This window comes from Staurois parvus, unplaced genomic scaffold (genome assembly GCF_062004578.1).
Source record: "Staurois parvus isolate SC_StPar_1 unplaced genomic scaffold, SC_StPar_1.0 ptg001117l, whole genome shotgun sequence".
Classification (NCBI taxonomy): domain Eukaryota; kingdom Metazoa; phylum Chordata; class Amphibia; order Anura; family Ranidae; genus Staurois; species Staurois parvus.
In genome coordinates this window covers 7,710-22,945 of record NW_028318913.1, presented here as the reverse complement: position 1 = coordinate 22,945, position 15,236 = coordinate 7,710, and the positions used below count along the sequence as shown (strand labels likewise).

The 15,236-nt window shown below is 49.9% G+C and overlaps 1 protein-coding gene across 1 annotated transcript; it reads right to left on the bottom strand.

Moving 5' to 3' along the window:
• Positions 1–216: 216 nt before the first annotated feature.
• LOC149440069 (uncharacterized) lies at positions 217–14,994 on the bottom strand. Its single transcript, XM_089658975.1, has 4 exons — positions 14,661–14,994; positions 7,657–7,977; positions 5,768–5,856; positions 217–402 (listed from the first exon to the last, which is right to left on the bottom strand). The coding sequence occupies exons 1-4, from the start codon at positions 14,983–14,985 to the stop codon at positions 217–219; spliced, it is 921 nt and encodes a 306-aa protein (XP_089515101.1). The 5' UTR covers positions 14,986–14,994.
• Between the last annotated feature and the right edge of the window lie 242 nt (positions 14,995–15,236).

Here is a 15,236-nt window from a genome sequence, read left to right as displayed (position 1 = left end):
AGATCATATCCCCCCTTATGTATTATACATGGAGATCATATCCCCCCTTATGTATTATACATGGAGATCATATCCCCCCTTATGTATTATACATGGAGATCATATCCCCCCTTATGTATTATACATGGAGATCATATCCCCCCTTATGTATTATACATGGAGATCATATCCCCCCTTATGTATTATACACGGAGATCATATCCCCCCCCTTATGTATTATACATGGAGATTCTCTCTGGTAGACGTAGATGTATTCTCCTTGATGGGCTGGAATCCATTTTCACTGGTGGCTTTGGATCCATTCTGGATGGGTGGCCCAGATCCATTCACCATGACAGTTAGAGGTTCATGTTCCGGGATCTCATTGCTTTGATGATCTCGGTTCTCCTTTTTACGATAACACTGAAAATATAAAGGAGAATCAGAAGTCTTACACAGGGTAGCCCTATTCTTCCATCACATTCAAAGATGAACTCCAGTCTACAGCTAAGTAACCAGATGAAGTACTGTCCACACACGGGAGCGGATTTGCCTGCCAAAAAATGTGCAGTTTTGTGTATCCAGGTCAAAGGGTTTACGCAGCTCTGTCCTACAGCACAGTTCTGTTGGGCCTGAGGAGGGGTTCTGATTTTGCTCTTTTGTAGTTTTACTTAGAGGTCTCCATCCCACCCCAACCCTGTGACCAGAGAGTGAGCGCACTGATAGCTCATCTCTCTGTCACTATGCTCTCTCCACCAATCAGCATGCTCCTTGAACTGCATCATAGCTGGCTTGCTCCTTGTGCTTTATTCTCCTTCCCTCTCTCTGAGCCCTGCTGTAGAGGGACTGTGAGAGGCTGATACCAGGACAGACATGGTTTGCATTTGAAAATACATTTAACAATGTAATAATAAGTAGAGTCATTTGTGTTGTTTATATCTGCCTTAACCCTTTTGCTGCTTACACCTCCCCCCGTACCGGTGCCCCCACCCCCTGCCATGGGCTCCGCATGCCCAACTGCAGGCCCGGGGCTGACATGGCGGGTGGAGGGGGCACATGTCCGCTCTCCTCCCCTTCTTTCTGTGACCCGGAACGGGACGTGCAAGGCATCACTTCCAGGTCACCCCTGTCACTTTCATGGCTAGCACAGCCAAGTAATGCATTGCAGTACATTAAATGGGACATTGGGAATCGTTTAGACCCTGCGTGTCTCATGAAAGAGAACCTGTCACCAAAAATAATCACAGAAAAAAAGGGAAGCAAAAAAAAAAAAGATTAAAAAAAAAAAAAAAAAAAAGATTTTTTTTTTTTTTTTTTATTTGCAATAAAATAAAGTTAGACCCAAGCAGATAAAATCCCCCCCCCCCCCAAGAAATTTGAGCCCCACCCCCACGTATACGCATGTACAAATGTAAACACACGAGTCGGGGGCGCCTACGTGTGAGAGCGCTGCACATGCTACATATCACTGCACACGCCGGAGGGGGAGCAATAATTCTAGCACCACAATTCTAACACTGAACTGATGACCTGCAGAATATATGGGATGCTGAAGTTTGTCGCCATTTCACAGGCGCACACAAATTCCAAAGTTGGACATGTGGGGTATCTAGATACTCGGTGCAACCTTGTCTTTTATATTTTACCAAGAATTTGGGTCATTTATTGCATTTTATTGCCCTAAAATTCACTTTAGTGTTTGGGGCAGGGGCAGACTGACCATTTAGAAACTCAGGCACTGCCCGAGGGCCCGGGGTCAGTAGGGGGCCCCATGAGATGCCCCTGGTACCTTTTTCATAGGCTTTTTTTTTAGTTTGGGCAAGGACACAGGGGCCCCATGATCCCCTATTGCCTGGGGGCTCCATGAGTTGTCAGTCCGCCCCTGGTTTGGGGTTTTTTTTTACTGAAAGTTTGCGTTTCTTAGACTTATATCATGTTTGGGGGTTTTGTGTAATCTTCGGGCCTGAAACTATTTTTTAAAAACCTATACTTTTTTTTTAAACATTTACAGTAAAAAAGGCTATGGAAGTGAAAGGGTAAAAAAACCTAACGCCGATCTTTTACATGTTATGTGCAATTAAACCATGGCAACATCTAATGTTTGTGTAGTATTATGTTCAGCAGACTGTGTTCTTCTATTGTTGTGACTTAGATGACGTTCAGAGCACATTTTATGCCCAATTCATGCAAAACTCCACGTAATCCCAAGGGGTTCACATACTTTTTCTTGCAACTGTATATCAATCTTACCGATCCGCAATGCGATAAGTAAAGTTATCACATTTGACAGTTGTGACCATTTACAGAAATATATAAATGGCCATACGGGTGAGTTAGGTCCAATCTAATTCCATTCGCATTCCACATGTGAGAAACTAGAACTCCAAAGACATGCTGGTAGGTGAATTGGCTCCTGTCTAAATTGTCCCTAGTATGTGTATGTATGAATGTGAGTTAGGGACCTTAGATTGTACGCCCCTTGAGGGTTAGGGACCTTAGATTGTACGCCCCTTGAGGGTTAGGGACCTTAGATTGTACGCCCCTTGAGAGTTAGGGACCTTAGATTGTACGCCCCTTGAGGGTTAGGGACCTTAGATTGTACGCCCCTTGAGGGTTAGGGACCTTAGATTGTACGCCCCTTGAGGGTTAGGGACCTTAGATTGTACGCCCCTTGAGGGTTAGGGACTGATGTGAATGTACAATATATATGTAAAGTGCTGCGTAAATTGACGGCGCTATATAAGTACCTGAAATAAATAAACACCAAGTTACAAAACCGCATAATCTTCCACATCTCGTAGATCAAACCTGTTTCAGTCTATTGACCTCCCATCTGAATGCCGATCTTTCCATGTAATAGCTATTACCATAGGTCAGCATTTCTCAAACTTTGCTCAGTCATGTGCCCCCTCTTCCTCCAATCACAGCCTTGGAGTGTCACCTACACAGCTGTATCTGAACTGGTGTCACTGCCCCGACCAGACTAATGGTTTATCCTTGTGGGGGTCCTGAAAAGTAACCCCTTCACTCCCATCACAAAACAGACAAGCATGGGGCTCCAAGAGAACCCCGTCCTATAAAACCTCTGTTTATATCACTAGGCCCCATCTAGAGGCCGACACCTAAACCCCGGACCCCACAATCACTATATCTGGTCTCCCCGGACCCTGCATTCACTATATCCGCTCTCCCCGGACCCTGCATTCACTATATCCGCTCTCCCCGGACCCCGCATTCACTTTATCCGCTCTCCCCGGACCCCGCATTCACTATATCCGCTCTCCTCGGACCCCGCATTCACTATATCCAGTCTCCCCGGACCCGGCATTCACTATATCCGCTCTCCCCAGACCCTGCATTCACTATATCCGCTCTCCCCGGACCCTGCATTCACTATATCCGCTCTCCCCGGACCCTGCATTCACTATATCCGCTCTCCCCGGACCCTGCATTCACTATATCCGCTCTCCCCGGACCCCGCATTCACTATATCCGCTCTCCCCGGACACGGCATTCACTATAACCGCTCTCCCCGGACACGGCATTCACTATATCCGCTCTCCCCGGACACGGCATTCACTATATTTGCTCTCCCCGGGCACGGCATTCACTATATCTGCTCTCCCCGGACCCCGCATTCACTATATCCGCTCTCCCCGGACCCCGCATTCACTATATCCGCTCTCCCCGGACCACGCATTCACTATATCCGCTCTCCCCGGACACGGCATTCACTATATCCGCTCTCCCCGGACACGGCATTCACTATATCCACTCTCCCCGGACCCTGCATTCACTATATCCGGTCTCCCCGGGCCCCGCATTCACTATATCCGCTCTCCCCGGACCCCGCATTCACTATATCCGCTCTCCCCGGACCCCGCATTCACTATATCTGCTCTCCCCGGACCCCGCATTCACTATATCCGCTCTCCCCGGACCTCCCATTCACTATATCCGCTCTCCCCGGACACCGCATTCACTATATCCGCTCTCCCCGGACCCCACATTCACTATATCCGCTCTCCCCGAATCTTGCATTCACTATATCCGCTCTCCCCGGACCCCGCATTCACTATATCCGCTCTCCCCGAATCTTGCATTCACTATATCCGCTCTCCCCGAACCCCGCACTCACTATATTCGCTCTCCCCGGACCCCGCATTCACTATATCCGCTCTCCCCGGACCCCGCATTCACTATATCCGCTCTCCCCGGACCCCGCATTCACTATATCCGCTCTCCCCGGACCCCGCATTCACTATATCCACTCTCCTCGGACCCCGCATTCACTATATCCAGTCTCCCCGGACCCCGCATTCACTATATCCGGTCTCCCCGGACCCCGCATTCACTATATCCGCTCTCCCCGGACCCCGCATTCACTATATCCGCTCTCCCCGGACCCCGCATTCACTATATCTGCTCTCCCCGGACCCCGCATTCACTATATCCGCTCTCCCCGGACCTCCCATTCACTATATCCGCTCTCCCCGGACACCGCATTCACTATATCCGCTCTCCCCGGACCCCGCATTCACTATATCCGCTCTCCCCGAATCTTGCATTCACTATATCCGCTCTCCCCGGACCCCACATTCACTATATCCGCTCTCCCCGAATCTTGCATTCACTATATCCGCTCTCCCCGGACCCCGCACTCACTATATTCGCTCTCCCCGGACCCCGCATTCACTATATCCGCTCTCCCCGGACCCCGCATTCACTATATCCGCTCTCCCCGGACCCCGCATTCACTATATCCGCTCTCCCCGGACCCTGCATTCACTATATCCGCTCTCCCCGGACCCCGCATTCACTATATCCGCTCTCCTCGGACCCCGCATTCACTATATCCAGTCTCCCCGGATCCCGCATTCACTATATCCAGTCTCCCCGGACCCGGCATTCACTATATCCGCTCTCCCCGGACCCTGCATTCACTATATCCGCTCTCCCCGGACCCCGCATTCACTATATCCGCTCTCCCCGGACCCCGCATTCACTATATCCGCTCTCCCCTGACCCCGCATTCACTATATCCGCTCTCCCCGGACCCCGCATTCACTATATCCGCTCTCCCCGGACCTCGCATTCACTATATCCGCTCTCCCCGGACCTCGCATTCACTATATCCGCTCTCCCCGGACCCCGCATTCACTATATCCGCTCTCCCCGGACCCCGCATTCACTATATCCGCTCTCCCCGGACCCCGCATTCACTATATCCAGTCTCCCCGGACCCCGCATTCACTATATCCGCTCTCCCCGGACCCCTCATTCACTATATCTGCTCTCCCCGGACCCCGCATTCACTAAACATGAACATGGAAATGCAATTATTTTAGTAAATATAAACTGCTAGATACCTTTTCTCATCAGCATTTAGAGCCGTCTTGTGACTTCAGCAGAACACTGCTTAAAGCTTGTAGGAGTTTTATTTCTGCTCTAGGAAGATGCAGAACCCCTGACCCTCTGTCTGGACAGTGCTGGTTGGCCCTTGGCTGATCACGTGCACTCTCCCAAAAAAAAAAAAACCCTCTCTAGCAATACACTCCAAACTGAGCATGTGCATGTGACTGCGTATTCAGTCTGTATCAGGTGGTCATTTCAACAAGAGGAGGGGCAGAAAAGACAGGATCAAACAGCCTCTTTTACACAATGCAGAGGATTAACCCCTTAGGTTCCACAGTGAGTATAACAAGCATGCTTTACTGCATCTACAGACTGATTGTACTGTTGGGGGTTTAGTAACACTTTAAACAGAAGAGATGGAAAGATTACTTACCTGATAGACAAGGTAAGTCATCACTCCAGCACTGATCACAGCAGCAAGGAGGAGAGGTATTCTTGATCTTCCATTTAATGAATCAGAATCTGTCAACAAATAAATACAATGTATAGAAGCCATCTATATGCAGGATACACAATAGACATCAATGTATCAGCATGTGATCACACATATAAATCACGTCTGTGCATGACTTGTATACAAACCTTACACTGACCTGTAATATCCCTGATTGAAGGCAGAATACAGAGAGAGACAAGATACAATGTTACCAGAGGGTGTAACAATCACCAAAAAGGGTCTATTTTTCAATTTGATGGACAACTGTCACAAACATTCACCCGAACCTCACAACGTTTTATTTAATACAGTGATTTCCTATGATCATCAGCGCCATCTAGCGACCACAATGTGGTATTTTTCTTAAAATAGCTCACAGGAATAATACCACATTATGGCCACTAGATAGAGCTGATGATCATAGAAAATCACTGTATTAAGCAGAATAAAGTCAGGATTTATGAGGACTTGGCCAATGCTTGTAATAAAGTCAGGATTGATGAGGGCTGGGCCAGGGGCGGACTGACAACTCATGGGGCCCCTGGGCAATAAGAAATCATGGGGGGCTCTGTGTCCTTGCCCACACTCAATCCACACCCAAAACCGCCCATGAAAGGTACCAGGGGCATCTCATGGGGCCCCTTACTGACCCCAGGCCCTTGGCAGAGCCCGGGCGCCCGAATGATCAGTCCGCTTCTGGACTGGGCCAATGCTTGTAATAAAGTCGGATTGTGACGAACCGTCCCTTTTTTTCATAACATTTTGCCCCTTCTGTTCCAGCTTTCTCCCCTTTGTAAAGCAGTATATGTTTCACAGACGTTCTACACTGTTTAGGGTAATTTGAACTTGTAGTCTTTCACTTCTATAGAGTTCATACTGTATTGTTGGTTGTAGGGTTTGTTGTGGGTGGGGAAAACCTGGTGCCAGGCTGTCTGGTGGTGGTGGGGGTGAAGTTGTATATACGGAGCTGTGTTTAATAAAGTGTCATTCATTTTCACCCTACATGAAGTTCCGACTCGTGGTTTGGGAGAGCAGGGAAGGGAGTGTTTTGGGCTATAATACCTGCTTTGGCAGAGCACTGGACTCCTTGGTGGAAAAGGGGACCATTGGATGAGACGTACTGCTCTGCACGAGGAGGCCCAGGCGGAACGGTTCCGCCACGCGGATTTTATGACGGCTGGGCCAGGGGCGGACTGACAACTCATGGGGCCCCCAGGCAATCAGAAATCATGGGGCCCCTGTGTCCTTGCCCACACTCAATCCACACCCAAAAAAGCCTATGAAAGGTACCAGGGGCATCTCATGGGGCCCCCTACTGACTCCGGGCCCTTGCGCAGTGCCCGGCTACCCAAATGATCAGTATGCCCCTGGGCTGGGCCAATGCTTGTAATAAAGTCGGATTTTATGGCGGCTGGGCCAGGGGCGGACTGACAACTCATGGGCCCCCCCGGGAAATCGGAAATCATGGGGCCCCTATGTCCTTGCCCACACTCAATCCACACCCAAAACAACCTATGAAGGTATCAGGGGCATCTCAAGGGGCCCCCTACTGACCCCTTGGGCAGTGCCCGGGTGCCCGAATGATCAGTCTACCCCTGGGCTGGGCCAATGCTTGTAATGCTTTTATGATGGCTGGGCCAGGGGCAAAAAAATCTTTGTCCTCGCCCACACTCAATCCACACCCAAAAAAGACCATGAAAGGTACCAGAGGCATCTCATAGGGCCCCCTACCGACTCCGGGCCCTTGCGCAGTGCCCAGGTGCCGCCCCTGGGCTGGGCCAATGCTTGTAATAATTGTTCAATAATTTATTTTATTATAAATAGACCCCAAGAAGCTTCCTCTATGCAAATCAGATTATTCCCCCAGTGATCGCCCCTCTCACCTCCGATCTCCAGCCGGTATTCCCGGATCTCCTCACTGACCGGGTTGGTGATCCTGACCTGGAATCTCCTGTCGGCGTCGTCTCTCTGCACACTGGGGATAATCAGCGTCCTATTGTCATCTATCAGCCGGTATCTTTCAGGGAGAGGCTCCCCGTCCACCTCCCAGGTCACAACGCTCTCTTCTCCAGAGAACTGGACGCTTACCGCCATGTCCTCACCCAGCCGGCTGCCATTACTGGTGATGTTGGAGATGAGAGCCGGATCTGGAGTTAGCAGGAGAATCAGAGTAGAAATACAATTCTAATTATTTTAAATGATATGAATGGCGACCTGAAGCTGCACTCCAGGCAAACCGCTAAACACATATAAGAATGGTTTTACCTGCCAAAAGGGTTTTATACCTCTGTCCATCCAGCCCTGAGATTCACACAGCTCTGCCACACAGCACAGCCCTGTCTGGCAGGGCAGGAGACCTGATTTTTCTGCAGTTAATGCATTTTGTTACACAAAACACTGAGATCTATGTCTGCCCCTGCAAAGTATGTACACATTATAATGCACCTTTTATTTGTGACTACTAAAAATTGCTGTAAAGGTTTATAAACATGTAGCCAGGTTTTTTTTTTTCTAAGAATGGAGAGTGAGAGAAACACTGTGCTGCAGCTGCTCTGTATGCGCTCACTAAACAGTTCATTGTGGATCTAGCGTCATTGCTGGCCTCCAGCCAGTAGGGGGAGCTGACAAGCCTAAAAGATTCAAGAGACCTCTATGCTTGCAGGAGGGTGGGCTGATTATGGTGGACTAATGCAGGCCATAGATGGGTCGAAAATCGGCCGATTTTCGGATCGTTAGTGGGCTAAATGTTTGGCCGTTTTTCGGTATTTTGGCAGATTTTTTTTATCGGTAAAGTTGGAAAAAAAATCGGACGATTTTGCCGATCGGCCAATTTTCGCAGCAATGATGGGCAAATCGGCCGATCTTTTACCGATAAAAAAATCTGCGCATGAGCAGTGACCTGCAAGAGGAAGACAAAAAGAATAAGAAAAAAGAAGAAGAGGATGAAGAAGAGGATGAAGAAGAGGAAGAAGAAGAAGAGGAAGAAGAAGAAGAGGACGCAGAAGAGGATGAAGAAGAGGATGAAGAAGAAGAAGCAGAAGAGGATGAAGAAGCAGAAGCAGAAGAGGATGAAGAAGAAGAAGAGGAGGAAGAAGAAGAATTCCAGTCCGGCAAAAAATGTCCCTGCAGAGAGCTCCGCTATTTCTTTGACAGTTCCTTGACATTTATAGCGGTTGCAACATTGTATCTATTTGTTTCCGAATAAAAACATCTGTATCCGAAATGGATACAAATAAATTGTTTCAACCGCTATAAATGTCAAGGAATTGTCAAAGAAATAGCGGAGCTCTCTGCAGGGACACTTTTTGCCGGCTGTAGATGGGATGAAAATCGGCCGATTTTTTTTACCGTTGCTGGTAACGTCGGCTGCTTGAACGACTGATTTTTCGTTTTTTTAAAGAAAAATCGGCCGATTTTTGACCCATCTATGGCCTGCATAAGTCTTGCTGAAAAGGCCATACTCTTGCTGTGTGGGAGGGATCACTCGCCCTGCAGGTGGGGTACCTTTCCAATGCGCAATGCACATCAATGCCCCAGGATGAGGAGGTGCAAGGTGAAATCAACTTTAACCCCTTGTCTACCCGGTAATTATACCCCTTTCTGCCCAGGCCAATTTTCAGCTCTGTTTCACTTTGAATGACAATTGCGCGGTCATGCAACACTGTATCCATATTAAATTTTTCTTTTTTTCACACAAATAGAGCTTTCTTTTGGTGGTATTTAATCGTCACTGGGTGTTTTATTTTTTGCGCTGTAGACAAAAAAAGAGCAAAAAATTTGAAAAAAAAAAGTTTTCTTTGTTTCTATTATAAAATTTTGCAAACAGGTAATTTTTCTCCTTCACTGATGTGCGTTGATGAGGCAGCACTGATGGGCACTGATGAGGTGGCACGGATAGTAGGCAGCACTGCTGGGCACTGATGGGTGGCACTGATGGGCAGCATTGACACGCGGCACTGATGGGCACAGGTGGGTGGCACTGATGGGCACAGGTGGGTGGCACTGATGGGTAGCACTGATGGGCACAGGTGGGTGGCACTGATGGGTAGCACTGATGGGCACAGGTGGGTGGCACTGATGGGCACAGGAGGGTGGCACTGATGGGTGGCACTGCAGGGCACAGGTGGGTGCCACTGATGATCAGTGCCTATCCCTTCGCTGACAGTTGCCGGTTCTTGGCAGTACTTTCCTCATGCTTTAACAGCGTGAAGAAAGTGCAGCCGATAACCGGCAACTGTACTTACCCGGTGATCGCGGTGTCATTGGGAGTGGGACTGGAAAGACGTCCATGGATGCCGTCCCAGGATAACACAACCGCGTTGTAGCCGACCTTCGGTTATAGCACGGTTGGGAACTAGTTAAAGCAGGCCCCCAACTTCGAGATGAGCCGTGCACCATGTGCAATGGATGTACATAATGGGTCCCAGTAAAACATGTCGCCCCGTGTCACTACACACCATGACTGTAGCTGTTGCATTGAGGAGGGACACCACTGAGCCTGTGCCCACTCCTCCTGTCCAGTGTACCTCTGCCACCTCCCTCCTAGTGATAGAATGTGGTTCCACCATGCACCTAGCGTGGACCTCATGCATGCAGTTAATTCACTCCTCTTCCTCTCTCCCGTACCATGCGGCTAGGCTGAGGGTCCCCGTAATGCTGGTCTTGCTAGGGGAGATGGACCGCTACGGAGGGAGCCAAAGCACTGACCCCATCTCTACCAGAGGACACCTCACCTTGACCAGGTACCATGCTTCATGACAGGCTGTTAGTCAATTTACACGAGCCCTTTGGTGACCCATAGCCACTACTCTCCTCCTTAGCTCCACTGCTGGGTTAAACTCTTGGGACTGACTTGCTTCACACCCTGGATGTGCTTGGCTGACCCAAAGTAGTGTAGTGAATCTGACCATATGACTATCATGCTCCCTTTAGGCTCAAGACAAGACTTTATTGTAAGTTCCATAAGGCAACAGAATAACGCCCAACACAGTTCCACAACATCCTAGCCCTGACTGACTGTACTGGTTTGTGACTGCCCAGGCATACCTTGTAAAGGGGAAAGTCCAACATTGGTGAGAGTCCATACCTGACAGTGCTCCAACTGGGTCAGCATCTTTGGGTGGACTGCATGGCTCTGAAGTTCCCCTCCACAAAGCAGTGTCATGTCATCCCCAACCCAGGACTGTACCATGATCCAGAACCAGGCACGAACAGCAGATACACAGATGCAATGCATGCAGGAGGGCCCCTGACACCCAGCCTCCATGCCTTATATTAGCAGCACAAGGTGGGTATGCTGGGTCCAAAAAGCTCAGAAAAATGGACCAAAAGGTTTGACCCCATTCCCCCTGCCTGGCCCAGCCAGAACTTACCAACCACTGTAGGCAACCTGTCTATGTGCTGGCCACAACAGAATGTGGGAATTAAAGCTCACAAAGGGAGCCACGCTATGGACTTTTATGGACCGTTGGTCTACAGTTCCCAGAGCGATAGGTGGAGAGAAGAGCTGCATTTCTCAGGCTGAAGTTGGAATAGCTTCACTTGCCATGAGGGAGATTGGAGAGTGCATATCGCTGTCTAGTGTGCACCATCACCGCTGTCTAGTGTGCACCATCATCGCTGTCTAGTGTGCACCATCATCGCTGTCTAGTGTGCACCATCATCGCTGTCTAGTGTGCACCATCACCGCTGCATGTCAGTGATCTGAGCATGGCCTGGAGCCCTGAGCTGGGGGTGTCAACAGTGAGAGTCATCTGGGTGCAGAGTAAAGAGTGGGCTAATCGCTGTGTGTGACCGGATGGTGAGCGGCAATATCGCTGGGACTGGTGAGCTGCTGCTACGGGGATTTATTATCTGCTGCTAGAAAGAAGGAGTCCTTTAGGAACTGATCATACAGCCATCTAGTAGCCTCAATGCTGCCTGCAGGCTTTACTTGGACTGTTCTCATGTGGACCTATGGTACCATTGGGCCTCAATACTAGCCGGCTGAAGAGTTAGGACTAGAGACTGTCCCGTTACAGATGTTACACAAAGGACCCAAATTACCAAGCATCTTTTTCTGGGGTAGCGCTACAAACACTTTTTAATAGTGTGTCTCTCCTTTTTATGCACACCCACCACAAATATATACACAAGGCTTTTTTTCTCAGAAAATAGGTGCAGGAACTCACCCCCCAACGTGCCCCCACTTGCATACTCTCAACTAATGAACTCTGCATGTAGTGGTGTCTCTTCCCACCAAGTAAAAATCTTCCCCAGTGAAAACTCCCCCCAAACAAGCAACACCCATCATTCACTTCTGCACCCCACTGTCCACAACTGACCTCTGCACCCTTGTCTAAAGCCCACCACTCATCTCCTGTACAAAGCTCACCTCTGCACCACATCATCCACAGCTCACCCAGCCTTCCCATCTACAACTTACCTCTGCACCCCCATCCACAACTCACCTCTGCATCCCCATCCACAACTGTCTTAGCTCACCGCTGCACCCCCTGTTCCAACTTCAGCTTTTCACCCCCTGTCCACTGCTCATCTTCACCCCAACATGCACAGCTCTTCTCTACATTTCCCATCCACAACTTACCTCTGCATCCCCATGCAAAACTGTCTGCAGTTCACTTCTGCACCCCCTGTCCACAGTTCACCTCTGCCCCCCTTCCCACAGCCCACCTCTGCCCCCCCCCTCCCACAGGTAGGCTCTGCCCCACTTCTCACAGCTCACCTCTGTCCCACTTCCCACAGCTCACCTCTGCTCCCTTCCCACAGCTCACCTCTGCCCCCCCTTCCCACAGCTAGGCTCTGCCCCCCCTTCCCACAGCTCACCTCTGCCCCCCTTCCCACAGCTCACCTCTGCCCCCCCCTTCCCACAGCTCACCTCTGCATCCCCTGTCCTCAGCTCACCTCTGCACCCCATGGCCTCAACTAAGCTCACCTCTGCACCCCCCAACTAAACTTACTCCTGCAACCCCGGCTGCAGCTCACCTCTGCATCCCCTGGCCCAAAATCCCCTAATGCAGAGGTGAGCTGCGGACAGGGGGATGCAAAGATGAGCTGTGTTCGGGGGGGGGGGGGGGGGTGCAGATGTGAGCTACAGATGGGGGGTTCAGAGGTGGGGTGCCTGGGTGAGCGTGGATAGGGGTGCACAGATGAACTGCAGACAGTTGTGGATGAGGGTGCAGATGTAAGTTGTGGATGGGAAGTGTAGAGATAAGCTGTGGATGGTGAGGTGCAGAGGTGAGGTGTGGACAGGGGGTGCAGAGGTGGGGTGCAGAGGTGTGCTGCAGGCAGTTGTGGTTGAGGGTTACTATAGAAAGGGGCTGGCTGATGACAGCTGTGTTGTTCAAAGATGGCTAACCACATGGGTGGTGGAAGGGAGGGGAGATGTGCAAAGGTGAGCTGCAGAGGTAAATTGACAGGTGAGTTTAAGACAAGGTGCTGTGGTAAGCCACAGACAGGGTGCAGGGGTGAGTTGCGGACAGGGGATACAGTGGTGAGCTGTGGCCACCGGAGGGTGCAGAGGTGAGCTGTGGCCGGGGGGTCCAGAGGTGAGTCGCAACTCAGACCACCTCTGCACCCCCCAGCCGCAGCTCACCTCTGGACCCCCTGCTGCAGCTCACCCCTGCATCCCGTCTGCAACTCACCTGTCAATTTACCTCTGCAACACCTGACTATAGCTCATCTTTTCACATGCCCCCCCCCCATGCTCGCCCTGATATGGTTAGCTAGCCTTACAAAGCACAGCAGTGTGTATATATATATATATATATATATATAAAAACACATACACATATTATATATATATATATTGTGGCAGTGTGGTATCCTGCCACGGTGAAAATGAAGGTTATAACCCCGGATTGAGGGGCTCCAGGCAGACCTCTTAATGCAGAGGAAGCTGGGTTGTCGGTTTCTTCTTTGGTTTTTAAAGCCCGTTTTGGAACCTGTGGCCTGGAGATTTCTAAGTGATTTGGGAGGGATGAAATCTCCAATCCTGGGTCCATGTTTTGAAAGCAGCCAGCGTGCTGATTGCACAGGTGTGTGAAGGCCTTTTCTAGAGTCAGGACCAGGGTTCTGGGCTCCACCCCGGCAGACAGGAGGTCATTGCCAGGAGTCAGGAGGGCTCCACCTAGGGGAGGTGGAAGCCAGAGCAGCAAGTGGCTGATAGCCGTGTGCAAGTGGCTGATAGCCGTGTGCAAGTGGCTGATAGCCGTGTGCAAGTGGCTGATAGCCGTGTGCAAGTGGCTGATAGCCGTGTGCAAAAAGCCATATTTTGGAAGGAGGCCGTGTGCATTCAAGGAGTCCAACTACTGTGTGCTGGGACTAGCCAGTGGTCTAGGAGACCCATATAATTAGAGGTACTGCTAACCAACAGGGATGATAAAGAGAGCCAGGAGGCTGAATATTTTGTTTGTTCTGATGGTGAACACCCCTGCGTGGAAACTTGTTGTGGGACTTTCTTTTAAATAAAATTGGGCTAAAAGGCCTTTAAAAAGGAATAAAGCGAGTGGCATTTGGTGCTAGTTCTCACTAATAAATATATATATATATAACTAATGCAGCGACCACATCAAAGGACTGGTAAGCTGCACTATATTACTTTTTCGGGACTTGAGTGAACAGACGTACCTACTGATCAGGCTGATTGTTCAGCATTCTATTTAGGCTTTTCCCTGATTAGGACAGGGGTGTGCTACATGGACCCAAGCTGCAGTGTTGAGTAGGAACAAGCAGATGGTGAAAGTTCAAGGCTGATTATTCCATTCAGCCTGGAGCTGCCCACTCATAGTATACAAACTGCAGAAGTTACTGCCCCAAGGAAAGTAATTACCTAGTACAGAGATGTGTGTGGCGCTCAGACGAGTTAGTTGATGCCAGCCGTTGTATTGTTGATGCCAGACAATGTATTCACAGGAATCTTCCTTCCTGAGGTCTCTCATCCTCCAGCACCCGCTGCTTGTGTTCAGCTGGAATCGGGGTTCGGGGTTCCCCCCGACCTTCAGGCTGTCACACTGGACCTCGGCTAGGCTCATCATACACGTTGGGAAGAGCTGAAGAACACCGGGCCCCTGAGGGCACTTCATGTCACAAACCCCAAAGTCCGACCCTGTCTTCACATACACCGTATCTGGAAAGGCAGAGAGGACTCCGGCCATCCATAGCAGACCTGGGAGAGAAAAAAACCATTCTTATATCTTCATGTGTGTCATGTCCCTCATTGGGGCCTCTGGTCCCTCTTGCTCGTAACAAGGTCACTACAAAACAAAAGCCACCAGTGGGAACAACAGTGGCTGGAGGACTACTGGACATACCTGAAATCCAGTGTACCCAAAACCATCACTACAGAACCCCATATATACTGTATGTGTATATACACCCCAGCATCCAGAGTACCCTGAAACCCACA